Consider the following 14,677-nt stretch of genomic DNA (forward strand, 5'->3'; position numbering starts at 1 on the left):
CAATTGGTTCATTTCAGAAGATTCCGCCATTTACCAAGTCTGGAGACAACATGAGGAGGTTGTGGAAGGCTATTAGTTGGAGCAACTCTGAGTTTGATTGAATTTATGAGTGCCTGAACTAGATACCATACAATACTGCTTTTTGACTAGTACGCTTGATTATATAAATCCTGAATGTAATTTTCTTTTTAGAGGTGCCTAGTGTCTCAGTGGCGCCTCGGAACCAGACGTTTACAACAGGAGAAGAAGTGAAGATCAGATGCTCGGCCAGCGGCTACCCGCCACCTCTCCTGGCCTGGACGCACAATGGCATGTTTATGATGGTATCAAGCAGGTACTTTCACTACAATGTTCTTTTGAAAATCTTTGACATTTTGTTGGCTCTTTTTGATGTTGTAAAATCTAATTTTGTTCAGACACAGAATGACAGCTGATGGCACACTATCAATAAAAAACATGGAGAAGATGGATGAAGGTGTTTATGGCTGCTTGGCCAGCAACCAAGCGGGAACTGACTCCATGGTTTCCATCCTCGTTTACATCGGTGACTGATACACTCAGACATTTCCTGAATATACACATATGAGAGATATATACTTTAAGAATAAATACATTAATCATACGCAAATACTGTACAGTACATCGTTAACCGTTTCGTCCGTAGAATCTCCTGTGGTGAAAGTGGCAGTTGATGAGATTCTCACTGGTATTGGAGTAATTACCGTGATGGCCTGTTCTGCATCTGGAATCCCTCAGCCAGAGATCTGGTGGTACAAAGGTAACGAAACAATGTGGATTGCATTTTAGTTAAAACAAAAATATTTGGGGCAGAAAGTAAAGTTGTGTAACAAGTATGGATAGACCAATAATCGGCATGGCCGTTTATCGCCGCTGATAGTGGGAATTTTGACAAATATCGGTATCTGCCTTTTTCTAAAAATCTGACGGCCGATAAAAGTTAAATAAAAAAAACATTTTAATCTCAGAGAACTATTAATTTAAATTTTCAGTTAACTTTATAAGAGATGCTGCTGACCCAGGGAACCTTCTGAACCTTTTGTTTTTGTTCGACATTAAAACGAAGAAATGTGAAAGTTTAAGACTTCAGGTATTTTAAAAATTTTGAGAGAAAACAATTACTGTAGAAAACTATAGAGAGCTATGGTATTTCCTTGTTTAAGATTCAATTAATTTTTTTAAGACATACTAATAACCTTGGGAGCTCGCTAAACCTTTTTATTTTTTTTTAGAAATTTTAAATGAAGTGTATTGTCTAAGATTAAAAGGGGAAAAAACTTATACATTTGAAAAATCTGAAAAATTGTTCAACAAACATGCTTTAAGACATTACAAAAAAGTCAAGATTTGCATTTTGTATTTTTAAAAAAAATTACGTTCTCACCCCCCTTTTTACTGAAAATGAATATCGGCTTCAAATAGCGGTTATCGGCCTCCTTGACTACTAAAAAAAACCCCATATCAGTCTATTTCTAGTAACAAGTATCTCTTCTCCTCTCCAGGTGATGTCCAATTACAATCAACATCTTCATTTGAAATAGATGTACTGGCAGGTACAATGACCATCGTGAATACCAAGGAAGTTGATGCTGGAGATTACACTTGTGTGGCTTCCAACACTGCTGGCACCTCAACAGGAAAGGTTACTCTTGATGTTGGAGGTATGTATTACATTGTTTTTGTTTGTTTCTTTGTTTGTTTTCTCTCGAACATCAAGTAAATGCAGAATGAAGGATATACATGCAGATCTAAAGTACTATGCAACTCGCATACTTTTTTTTTTTTTTTTTTTTTTTTTTTAGCAACTCGCATACTTTAGCATTCATATTTCCAGAATAGCCAAAGTCTTTTTCAACAATCTCAGTTTTCTTCTCAAAGATAATTCTTGATTTGTACTCGGACAGATAGAGGAAATGGTGCTGGGTTGGCTAGAAAAGAGTAAGATGTGTGATAGATCAGTCAAACATACTTGTGAAAGATGGAACCTTTTTGTCCTTGCAATGAGTAAGCCATTTTCAGATCAAGGGCACAATATGACTGGATTATTTTTTTAGATGTGTGGTATATGCTTTTATAGACAGATAAAAGCTATACTTGGATATTTTGCACATGTTCACAAATTAAACAAAAAATGAGGGTGTTATTGTATTTAACTAGCACATCAGTCACTGGGGCAGATCTTTGATGTGTCAGTGCATAATTCCTATTTAATGGGCAGCTTGGTTGCATGCATCACATATTACACACAGATGAAATTTAATGACCTCTTGTCTTCTTCAACTTCATTGCAGATGCACCAAAGTTCACCCAAGAGCCATTAAACATGGCGGTGGACGTCGGTTCCAATGTGACCTTGCCATGCCAAGCCCAAGGCTATCCAGCACCACAAGTCACCTGGAGGAGACTGGACGGTTTGCCCCTTTTTAATAAGCGCCACGGACATAGCGTCATTACTCAAGACAAGAGAGGTCTTCATATCACCAGTGAGTTCCACATTTACAAGTTGTATGTGAACCGCATTATTTGGGTTTACACATGTTAGTTTCTTTCCAATGTCAGACTTATGGGTTGAGGATGAGACAGAATATGTCTGTGAGGCTTACAACCATTTTGGCAAGATCCAAACCCAAGCAAGCATCACTGTGACAGGACTAGGTAGGTACAAGTTTAATATGAAATATGTCCATACTGTAACTTTGTTTTATTTGATTCATTTGTCAGACTGTGCAAAGTTCACAGATCTTTTTTTGAGCAGCACAAGTGAGTGCCAGAATTGTTCTTCATGTCGCATTGAGCATTGACACGTGCTACTTCATTAGTGCTTGAACACATGTACCTTGTTATTAACAACTGTTTCCGTTTGGCTGTTCCCCTGCTGTGAAAACACTCTAAGCTATTATATATGTAGGCCAAAGGTCAAAATGTACAGACCAAATTCAATGGCATTTCCTACATATTTGAATTTGTTACTATTGTTGCATTCACACACGCACACACAAACACAGGAAAAAGGAAGCCTGAGTACCATCATTTGTTTTTATATAGGAATAATAAAAATATATGTAGTCTGTCTGAGTAATCGGTGGCCACAATGGGTGTATTTGTTTGTGTGTGAGTGTTTACTGCCAAGGAATCATCTCAGTCTTCCTTCTGTATATATCAGTTTTTCCACAAATGACGTAATTGTTGTTAGTGTAAATACATACAACCCCCATATAGATAATGTGTTAGATAAAGTTTACATTAATGTAAACAATGAGTGGTGCTGTATGTAGTTCCAAGAAAAAGTATGTGAACCCTTTGAAACTACGTAGATTTCTGCATAAATTGGTCATAAACTGGGATATCATCTTCATCTAAGTTACAACAATAGATAAACACTGTCTGCTTGAACTAATACTGCACAAACTACTGTGTCGTCATGTTTGTTTTTTCTATAAGAGAAAGCTCAGTATTGTTCATTCGGTAATCGTACCGATTCGACATGTCATCATTATTACTCTCTCTTTATTTTTTCTCTTTTTCTTTTTTTGTGTGTGTGTGTGCATGTGTGCATGTGTGCGTGCGTGTGTACTCATTAATTCACCTAAAACCTATTAAAAATCCCATACCGTTCACCTAAACCGAATACTTCAGAATCCATCTAGAGTCGTGAGGTTGTCAGGAGAGTGCCAAGGCACAAACACCTGGCCCCGCAGGGGCCACCGGCCGGAGAGCAAACCCAGGAGTAAACATTCTGAGTGCCTGGTGGAAAAATAATGTGAACCACTAGTCTATTGACTAAGAGCTAATCGGAGTCAGTAGTCACCCTAATGTACAGTTCAATAAATGTGACATGGAGGTGCTGATTAAAGCTGCCCTGCACCATAAAAAACAAATGAGTTTTTTTTCAAGAAATATTGCCTGTAATGTATATACCAAAAAAAATTCTCAGAAAAACCTACAAAAAAAAGAGTGGTTAAATTCCATGGAGCTGGAAAGGCTCACAAATGTATGTCCATGGTAAGACAAACTGCCTATAAGTCTGCCAAGTGAAGATGAAGAAAAGACGGATGATGCAATAGAACAACAACCCAAATGACAGAAGTATATCAACAGCTGAAAGGTTTCAGCAGAAGAACATACCGCTTCTGGAGTTGGACAGCCAGAGTCTGACCTCAGCCTGATTGGGATGATGTAGCATGACCTCAAAAGTTGAAGTGAAACTGATTCATAAAGATGAATGGCCCAAAATTCATCCTGACCATTGGGCAGGTCTGATCTGCAACTACTGGAACATTTGGTTGAGGTCATTGCTCCCAAAGGAGTCGCAACCAAGCCAAAAGTTCAAATACTGAATGTTTTCCAAAACTGTGCAGTGATGTTAATGTATTGTGTTCAGCAAAAAACATGGACACATGTTTTTTGTGTGAGTGCTATTTATTTATTGTTGTGACTAAAATGAAGATCAGATAACATTTTGTGAGCAATTTGTGCAGAAGAGTTTACAATTTTTTTCTTGCAACTGCATATGATCACATTTGCTGGGAAACAAAGGGTGAGTGTCCATACTTGCATATAATGTTTACATTGCTTTGTGTTTACAGCAACCAATCATTATTTCTTTCCTTTCACTTATACAAACTCTCTGTAGTCACACTAATGGCCAACGGCTTCACATCAAATTGGGGTTACAGAGTGAATGCACTTTTTCATGATGAATGGTCAACTAGTTTTTACCAATCCATGGCTGCTTGAATGTCATCTGCAGTGCCACCTGTCATTGCCATGAGTCCAGCTGTGATCAGTGTGATCAAGGACCAGCAGTTGACTTTACCCTGTGTACTGTTGGCTGGCAATCCACTACCTGAGAGACAGTGGCTGCACAACTATGGCCTTGTAAGTACAACAAAACATGAACACATAGAAGTTAAATAGAAGTGTAAAAATTGTTATGTATATGGTATGAACTTGCCATTTTTCAGGTTACCTCAGACGAGTATGTGACTGTACGGAGGGATGGCAGTCTGCATATTGAGCGAGTTCAGCTGGATGATGCTGGTGACTACACCTGCTTGGCTGAGAGCCTTGTTGCGGCCACGAACCACACCACAACCGTCAACGTCCACGGTAGGCTATAGCAAAAGTTGACCATGGCTTCAGTATATAAGACAAATATAAAACCCTGCCATGCACAGAAGAATCTGATGAACCCATAGTTTTCTTTTAGCTGATGCTTGTCCGCATCACCATCCTCCTAACCATTCAAATCCAGGTTTATCCATTGAAATGCCGACAAATGCATATTGTAAGCTGCAGCCTACTTGACCAGCGGGAAAAAGTCACCAGGTTAAATCTTTTTCTCAGCCACTGCCAAATATGTGCAAGCCATTATCCCTGCTCTATCCTGCGTCCTGCTCCACAGTTGGTGACGGGCAAACCAAGTGCAGTTTAATGGCTCCAGCTCACCCGTGACCCTGATTAAGATAAGCGGCATGGAAAATGGATGGATGGATGCATGCAAGATGTTAAAGGTCGTAATACTTTAAGTCACACATTCTGCTAAACCTTTGGGAATTGTGATAAAAGCCAACATGTTTTTCTGTTGACTGCAAGTATCTCATCATTCGGCACTGACCTTTGTGTATTTAAATGCCTGCGCTGAGGGAGATGTTTTCCCTCCCACGTCTCTGTCAGCAAACTTTTTCAAGGCCAATTTTTTCGACAAATACCGTGGAGGGCTACAAAAATGCCATCCATCCATATCTGCTGCTTATACAGAGGCGGGTTGCGGGGACAGCAGCTTTAGCAGGGAAGCAGAGACTTTCCTTTCGCCAGCCACTTCGTTTCGCTCCTCCGGCAGAATCCCAAGGCGTTCCCAGGCCAGCCGAAAGACATAGTCTCCCTTTAGCGTGTCCTGGGTTGTCCCCGGGACCTGGGACATACCCGTAACACTTCTCCAGGGAGGCGTCCAGGAGGCATCCGAACCGGATTTCCAAGCCACCTCAGCTGGCTCATCTCAACATGGAGAAGCAGCGGCTCGACTCAGAGTCCCTCCCGGATGACCAAGCTTCTCACCCTATCTTTAAGGGAGAGCCCGGACACCCTGTGGAGGGAATTCCTTTAGGCCGCTTGTATCCAGGATCTTGTTCTTTCGGTCATGACCCTCAGCTCGTGACCATAGGTGAGGGTAGCAACGTAGATCGACCGGTAAATCGAGAGCTGCGCCTTTTGGCTCAGCTCCTTCTTTACCACAACGGACCGATACAGAGTCCGCATCACAGCACACGCTTCACCGATCCGCCTGTCGATCTCCCGCTCCATCCTGCCCCTTTGGCCCCTCCCACTGTGGCTGTGCCGGGCCGGGCCCCATGGGTGTAGGCCCGGTCACCATATTCTCGCCAATGAGCCCCACCTCCAGGCCTGGCTCAAGAGGGGGGCCCAGATGACCCTGGACAAGGGAAGCATCCGTCTATTTATGTTAAACATCATAAGCGGTCTGGGAGCCGTGCTTTGTCTGGTCCCTCACCTAGGACCTGTTTGCCATGGGTAACCCTGCCAGTGCCAAGAAAAATATATGTTTTTTTAAGGCTAATCTTGAAATTAATATTTTTGTGCACTTTTCACAATGAAAGTTGCCCAAGGACATAACAACACATGACTTGGAGAAAGCCGGACTTGAACAGCTGACGTTCAATTCAGAATTTCGGCTAGGGAGTCCCAGACGTGGCAAAATCAAAAACATAAAGTTAACCTGTAAACTTGGAGTAATAAATGTATTATATGAAAAAAATACGATTACTGTATACGTTTTCCACTTAAACTTACCGTTAATGTGCAGGAAGTCTCTTCCCATTTGTTTATGCTTGGAGTCGGAGTGATTATTTAATTTTCTAACAACACCACCGTCATATACAATAGACTGTCATTGCACAGAAGCGCAGTTTGTATTGATGTCATTAATAACAATTGCAGTGCATTTAAGGGCTTTTATTGCTTTAGTTGGTTTGTTGTTAGTTCCACTGTAACACTTTTGCAATTCCAAATGTTTCCTTCACCCAGAAAAGACAGAAAGAAAACAGTAAGATGTTTAAAAGAATGTTGGTCAGACAATTTTTTGAGTCGTCAAAGATAAACGCTAAAGTATGCCCTAATTGCGTAGGTCTGTCATATGCACATCACACCCTTTCTTCAGTCAAATTCATGTATTTATTTAATTTTGTTTCTCAAAAAACATTGAAGACTTTAGTAGTCTGAATAAATGTGGTCTGTGACTGCAGCAAAATAAAACAGGTTGCGATTATGGGATAGTAACAAGGTGGAGAGAAAGGAAAATTCATTACCTTTGCCAACAGTATGTCTTCAGTGAAGGAAAGACATTCTCCAGATGCTTCTGAGTTTCAAGACTGATGTCGGTAATGTTAAAATGGTTTGTCCCCCAAATGATTGCAATAACCTGCTTTATTTTTGCTATTAGTGATTCCATCCATTCAGCATGGCCCTCAAGTGTTCAGCACTATTGAGGGGACATCCATCTCTCTGCCCTGCCTTGCCAGTGGGATACCTACACCTGAGATCACCTGGTCTAAGGTATGTAACGGTATTACCATTTTTCTGTTATTATACTTCATCATAAATAGAAAAATATCTTTCCTGTATCTCAAGTAACAGCTGAAGTATTTCAGGGGTTGTTTAGTGTCACATGCCTGGATTTCATGTTACACTGCAAAGCGACTCTGGAATTTTAATATTCCATGATGGTTAAACGCTTGCGTGTCAGTGTGAGGTCACATGTTTGTTTGTTCCCCATACCCTAAAAATGGACTAAGTTAAAGGAACACAAGATGCTCTTCCCTGCTACTGTATGTCCCACACTCAAAATACAGTATCATTAATTAAATATAATGCACATTAGCTTTGATTAATTTGATTGTGTGACACGTTTAATTTTTTGCCCAAATTTATTTTGATTTAAATTGTAGTTTAACAACTTGAGCAGCTGTGTCTTCCATTCACCCTGATCTGATCTGTTTTGAAGGGTGGGGAGCTTGTAAACTTGGGAGGTCCAGCCTTCTCCTTGGACTCTGACGGCAGCCTACTCATTGCCTCACCCTCTGGAAATGAGACGGGAGAGTTCCTTTGCACAGCTGCCAACGCTGCTGGTCACACCTCGAGAAAAGTTCAGCTTACTGTCTATGGTAATGCTTATGCAAAAGGAGAGGCTTAATTCATTTCAACTGCATCACTAACCCATTTTCATATTCATTATTTGCGTTTCCAGTCCGCCCGAGGTCCAATGCTGGTGGTGCCAGAGGCTCCTTTGACCCAACAAGTATGTCAGTGATAGAGGGTGAGGATGCAGTTTTATTATGTGAGGTCCACAGTGTCCCCCCACCCTCCATTAGCTGGGCCAAGGAGAGGCTGCTCATCTCTCCTTACTCCCCAAGGTAAAACGTGCATTTACGACCACACACAATTTCAATGTTTTTTTTAGGAATCCCAAACCTCGCTAGGACATAATATATTTTTGGCGATGCTGTATTGTGAAATAATATGAGGTTATCAGATGCATGTGCTCAATATACAGTACTGATATGGGGAAATAGTACAACATAGCTATACAAAATATGGCACCAATAGACTAAGTAATACTGCATTTCTCCTTCCAGGCACAATCAGCTCCCCTCAGGGTCACTGAAAGTCTTAGAGACCAAAGTGTCAGACAGTGGACTTTATGTATGCATTGCCTCCAACATTGCCGGCAACCTAACTCAATACATTGAACTAAGTGTTCTGGGTAAGTTCGCATTAACTCACTCAACTACAAAACTAACAAATAATCACAAGGTGACGATACATACAGATTTTAACTTTGGGCTGCTGGATTTCTAATTTATTTGAATTAATATTCAAGTACTGGGACATACAGTACCTTGTTATAAGAAAAATCCATTAATTGGATAAAGGTGTTAAAGTTAAAGTAGTTCTTCCCAGAAGTATGGAGACAGTTAAGGCTGAAAAATGGCTATCATTTTTTTATTTCCTGACAGGTTTTTCAATACTTTTGTCCATAACTTATTAACTCATTCACTCCCAGCCATTTTCACGGAAGCAACCCCCTTCGCTCCCAGCTGTTTTACTGGATTTTGACTGATTTTGCAAGGCCCACAGAATATTGTGTTCTATTGCTATAAAAAACATGGAACCTACTAAAAGAAAGATGAGAGTCTCTTCTTTCATCAGGAAAAATATATATTTTTTGTATCTTTTTCCGTTTTGCACCAATTAGCATTAGAATATAGCTAAGTTTCATCATTATTCTCAGATCTGTTTAAAACAGTGGGGAAAATAACTTTTTGCAACATGGCCCTGGTTGATCTCTTATACTCTGCTGTCACCTGCTGGCCCTTTTTTTGTATTAATTACCATTGCTTTAAGTGGCCTCTAGGCTGCATCAAGGCATTCTGTATGCTCAAGCATAAATAAATAAAAAACATTTTAAAAAACCTATAAATACGTTTTTGGGACCATGGCAATATTTAAAATAGAACATTATTACACGTTTTTGAGAGCAAATGAATTAAGCAACATACAGGTTCAGACATGACAAATTGTTGATCTTAACCTCTTCTCATCAGTGCCCCCTAGTATCCAGGCGGGTCCCAAGGTCATGAAAATACAGATGGGTCATCTTGTCGAGCTTCTGTGTATAGTGCAAGGTATACCAAAGCCCACCCTTTCCTGGACAAAGCATGGCAGGACATATCCTGTGTCACCTGATGGCAGTCTCACTTTGGGCCCAGTGGGGCTTGACGATGAAGGAACTTACACATGCACAGCAACCAACATTGCAGGCAGTGATGAAGTTCAAGTTCAACTACTAATACAAGGTTGCTTTTAAATATTGTTTAATATGACGTTATTGTATTTAAATTGTATTTACAAATGCTGCTGGTCTTGTGATGTATAACTGTCCATGTGTGAATTTTCAGTTCCCCCAGTGGTGGAAGTATTGAAACCCCCATTCAATAGCCTGCTGCAGGAGAGAGTTGCAAACCAACGGATTGCCTTCCCCTGCCCTGCCAAAGGTACATAGCTGTAATTACCGATACATATTCATAATTTACTCATCATTGTCTATTTTGAAGGTACTTACATTGCTTTCAAAAATATATCAAGTAATGTCACCTCTGCTTTTCACAACAATGAAGTACAATACCTTTTTTTTCCTCCACTTGTTGGCACAGGCCTTCCAAAGCCAGTGATTCGATGGTTGCGTAATGGTCAGGAGCTTACTGGTAATGAGCCTGGTTTGTCTATCTTGGAGGATGGCACACTGTTGATTCTGGCATCATTGTCACCACTGGATGACGGGGAATATGTCTGCGCTGCCACTAATGATGCTGGGTCCACAGAGAGGAAGTACCAGCTCAAAGTCAATGGTGACTGATCCGATTAATGTGCTCAGTACTACTAATACCTCTCCTGATTGCATTTCTTAATATAATCAAATCTATTGCTTTTCAGTGCCCCCAACACTCCGTGACAGAGACGCATCAGGAAACGTGTCTGTAGTTCAGAGCCAGCCCACCTATTTGGCCTGCGATATAACAGGAAGCCCGACCCCAGTTATCACCTGGTACAAAGATGGAGTTCTTGTAAGTAAAATCAATATGCACAAACTCAACTATGTCATATTTCACACCTGGGCCTTCAGAGTTTCTTTAGGTTTTCACTGTTATCACCAAGAATACTTTTATTAGCATTCCATCAGTTCACTCTGATCTGAGATTTTCTTGAAGTTGGAAAATTTATGCTGTTGGCAGAATTTGAACATGCACAATGAGTTTGTATTTCATCGCCTTAACCCCTCGGTCATTTGGAAAAGTTCAATTCAATTAATTAACAACTTTAAAATATTTCAAAGTCAAACTTAGTATTTGGTATTTTTTACATAAAAACTGAACAATATTGAGTAGTTGTATAAGTGACTGACTCCGTTGAGAAAAGTAGAGGCATTAATGGCCTCTTCTTTTGTTTTTTTCTAATGCTGTGCGTTTAACTCATTCACTCCCAGCCATTTTCACTGAAGTAACCTCCTTCGCTCTCGGCTGTTTTAATGGATTTTGACTGATTTCGCAAGGCCCACAGAATATTGTGTTTTATTGCTATAAAAACATGGAACCAACCAAAAGAAAGTTTAGAGTCCATTCTTTCATCAGGAAAAATGGATTTCTGCTTCCGTTTTGCAGCAATTAGCATTAGACTATAGCTAAATTTCAACATTATTCAAACATCTGTTTTGAACTCTGGGCAAATCAGCTTGTTTGCAACATGGCCCTGATTGATCTCTTATACTCTGCTGCCACCTACTGGCCGTTTTTGTAATTACTACCATTGCTTCACCCGTTCTCTACAGTTCAGAGGCTGCATCAAAGCATTCTGTATGCTGTAGCATAAAAAAAAAACTTTAAAAAAAACTTATAAATATGTCTTTGAGACACTTAAAACATTTAAAATAGAAAATGTTTATACGTTTTTGGGAGCAAATGAGTTAATAATGCAGTCTGTTGTTCAATAGGTAGAAGCTAGTTACAGCATTCAGATTGTTAATAAGGGGAAGACCTTAAAACTACTGAAGGCAACAATGGCAGATGCAGGCAACTACACTTGTAAAGCCATCAATGTCGCTGGTAGCACAGAAAAGGACTTCTTTGTGGATGTATTGGGTGAGTAAAAACAGTGAGGTAATCACGAATCATGAAATATATAGAAAAAAGTACTTTCTGCACCATGTTGGTTTGATTAACAAGATGTTCCTGTATGGGAACTGTCTTTAAATCTTGGTTTGTGCATAATCTGTGTGGAGTTTTTCTCTTTTTGGCTTTTTAGTCTCCACCTACATGTATTTCAGGATTGTGTTCTTGTGATGTTTTTCAAGCTTTGATTGATTAGTGGTAAATTTATCTTGTACCCATCAATATTATCCAATGGTATAGGCTCAATTTCTGCATGATAGAGACTATAGAGAAATGGATGATTCATTAACCATATTTCATCTGTGTCACAGTCCCACCAACCATTGCAGGGTCTAACTCTCCCCAAGATACGTCTGGAATTCTCAAACAGGAGTTCAGGTTGGAGTGCAAAGTGAAAGGAGTGCCATTTCCCACAATCCAGTGGTACAAGGACCGAAAGTTAGTACCCAGTAATATTATATTGGTCAAAATGAATGAAGTCCTTCTTTAATCATTCACTTTCCCTTTGTGTTATGTTGTGTTTCCAGGATGGTATTCCTTGGAGATCCAAACATAGAGGTTATTGATCATGGTCAAGTTTTAAGAATAAAAAGTGCTCGTCTAGGAGACCAGGCGAGGTATCAATGTAGCGTCATGAACACAGCTGGCAAACAGTCCAAATACTTCAATCTCATCGTGTACGGTGAGTGTTTGTTTCACTGACAAATGAATTAGGGGGTAAGGCATTCCCATTGTTTGGACAGTCCTTTTTTTATGAGATGGCAGGAGAAAATATTGGGAAAATTTCTCAGCAACATCTGATAGGGCTTTCAAAATGGCATTTTTACTTGTTTGTCTTCCAAGTTCCCCCATCCATCAGAGGTGGTAACCAAACCACAGAAGTTACCGCCCTGCTGGACACTGTAGTCACGCTTGAGTGTGAGGCGCGAGGAGTACCACTCCCCATCATCACCTGGTACCGAAAAGGAGAGGCCATCTTATCTAGCCGCCAGTCTCAGTACGTAGAGCAGGGTCGTTACATGAAGATCCCTCGGGTGCAGGTGTCAGATGCCGGCCAGTACACCTGCAAGGTGACCAGTGTGTCTGGAAGTGCCGAAAAGAGCTTTGAGCTTGATGTCTACTGTAAGAAATCAATATTTTTTTCAGAGTTACTGCAATTTTATTTTAACCGTATTCATACACTTTGAATGATTGTGAGAGGTAAATTTAAAGTAATTCTACACTCTGGTTTGATAAAGTTGAAGTGGAAATAGAACATCAGACAACCTGAGCCATTTTCTGCAATCTCTCATTCGTTCTCCACCCGCAGTGCCTCCTTCCATAGCAGGGGGACAGAGCGGATTTTCTGAAAGAAAGGTGGTTCTCAGTAAGCCTCTCATCTTGGAGTGTGAGGCTGCTGGCTACCCCACCCCTTCCCTTACCTGGCTGAAGGACGGAGTTCCAGTCCAAGATGGAGACAGTGTCCGAGTCCTTGACCAAGGGAGGACGATAGAAATTCTGTCAGCCACGGTGTCGGACTCAGGGCGCTATGTTTGTGTGGCAACGAGCATTGCTGGGGAGACAGAAGTCATGTATGATGTCAGAGTTTTGGGTATGTACCATTAAAACATCTGTGTGGACATATAATGATCTCTATGGTGGACATTGTCTTAATTGTATTAATATATTGTATTTATTTATTATACACATGCATTTATTTAAAAGGGAAGTAAACCTAAACATTGTCATTACAATAATATGCCACATTAGCCTAATCATGTTTTTATAATTAATATTGCAGTAGTGGAACATGAGTTAAGCAGCGAAATCCACCCATTTCTATCCTTCTCAGGGGGCGGCCATTTTGCCACTTGCTGTCTACAGAAAAAGACGTCACAGTTGCTCAAGTCTCAGCTATCGACCAACCACGGCTGACCTGTTTTCTGTCTGGTCATGTGACATTTGCAAACTGGGCTGTGATTGGCTTTACCTGACCCCGGAGCAACTGTGATGTCATTTTCAGTTGACAACAAGTGGCAAAATGGCCGCCTTCTGGGATGGACAGGTAGATTTTGCTGCTTTATTCAGTTTCTACAAGCGCTATACAGTGTTCCCTCGCTATAATGCGGTTCACTTTTCGCGGCGGCGCTGTTTCGCGGATTTAGCATTTTTTATTTATTTTTTTACATTATTTTTTACAGTACGTTTCGTGCGGGTATTTTTTGGAACCTTGCCCCAGTGGAGTGTATTCATCAGAATGCAGTGTTTACACAACACTCTTAAAAAATAGTTCAATTAATTAAACGTATGTATTGCTCAATCTTTTATGTATTCCGTGTTTGGGTTCCACCTGTGAAACTACCACCCCTTCGTCTCAGTTGCTTTGCAGATTTAACTGATACAATCTTGTGTAAATTAAGGCTTGTTACAAATACCAGATGATTTGTACAGTATCCCAACATGGAGAGTTTATCTAAAATATATATATATATATTCCCCTAAGTGCCACCTTTAATTGATGGAGGAGATGAGGTGACTGACAGCACTGTCATAATCAACAGCCCCCTGGAGCTGGACTGCCACGCCACTGGGACACCTGCACCTGCCATAAAGTAAGACCATCGATTTTTTTAAAGCTGTTGCACCGAATGAACAAGGTCATTCTAGGATCTCCATCTTCAGGTGGTATAAAGATGGGCAACTAGTCAGACACGGCGAGGGGCTGCGACTTTCAGCCAATGGAGGGCGACTGATTATCCCCCGCGCTCAGGTCTCTGACACAGGCCAGTTTCAATGTGTGGCCACCAATGAAGGAGGAGACCACGATAAGGACTTCAATGTGGTTGTACAAGGTAATGGTTTCTTCAAATAGCATGAAATAATTTCCACAGTCGTGTATTAAATATTTTATATACATATGCACTCTAAATGCAAGCAGCAGG

At 40.5% G+C, this 14,677-nt stretch overlaps 1 protein-coding gene across 6 annotated transcripts in view; it reads left to right on the plus strand.

Moving 5' to 3' along the window:
* The window catches only part of hmcn1 (hemicentin 1), a 118,166-nt gene that overhangs the window by 59,390 nt on the left and 44,099 nt on the right, over positions 1-14,677 (plus strand). For all 6 annotated transcript variants that reach the window (XM_086088473.1, XM_086088477.1, XM_086088476.1 and 3 more), the window contains exons 12-34: positions 193-334; positions 417-544; positions 665-778; positions 1,521-1,679; positions 2,310-2,501; positions 2,578-2,673; positions 4,769-4,896; positions 4,983-5,127; positions 7,475-7,587; positions 8,036-8,195; positions 8,279-8,444; positions 8,667-8,794; positions 9,636-9,887; positions 9,990-10,085; positions 10,245-10,439; positions 10,525-10,655; positions 11,579-11,726; positions 12,068-12,194; positions 12,284-12,438; positions 12,600-12,878; positions 13,066-13,347; positions 14,239-14,347; positions 14,418-14,587. In XM_086088473.1, coding sequence (XP_085944599.1) covers positions 193-334; positions 417-544; positions 665-778; positions 1,521-1,679; positions 2,310-2,501; positions 2,578-2,673; positions 4,769-4,896; positions 4,983-5,127; positions 7,475-7,587; positions 8,036-8,195; positions 8,279-8,444; positions 8,667-8,794; positions 9,636-9,887; positions 9,990-10,085; positions 10,245-10,439; positions 10,525-10,655; positions 11,579-11,726; positions 12,068-12,194; positions 12,284-12,438; positions 12,600-12,878; positions 13,066-13,347; positions 14,239-14,347; positions 14,418-14,587 — 3,615 coding nt within the window. The remainder of the gene's footprint in view (positions 1-192; positions 335-416; positions 545-664; positions 779-1,520; positions 1,680-2,309; positions 2,502-2,577; positions 2,674-4,768; positions 4,897-4,982; positions 5,128-7,474; positions 7,588-8,035; positions 8,196-8,278; positions 8,445-8,666; positions 8,795-9,635; positions 9,888-9,989; positions 10,086-10,244; positions 10,440-10,524; positions 10,656-11,578; positions 11,727-12,067; positions 12,195-12,283; positions 12,439-12,599; positions 12,879-13,065; positions 13,348-14,238; positions 14,348-14,417; positions 14,588-14,677) is intronic.

Source organism: Leptonotus elevatus, chromosome 11, assembly GCF_054856555.1.
Source record: "Leptonotus elevatus isolate MCC_2025b chromosome 11, RoL_Lele_1.0, whole genome shotgun sequence".
NCBI lineage: Eukaryota > Metazoa > Chordata > Actinopteri > Syngnathiformes > Syngnathidae > Leptonotus > Leptonotus elevatus.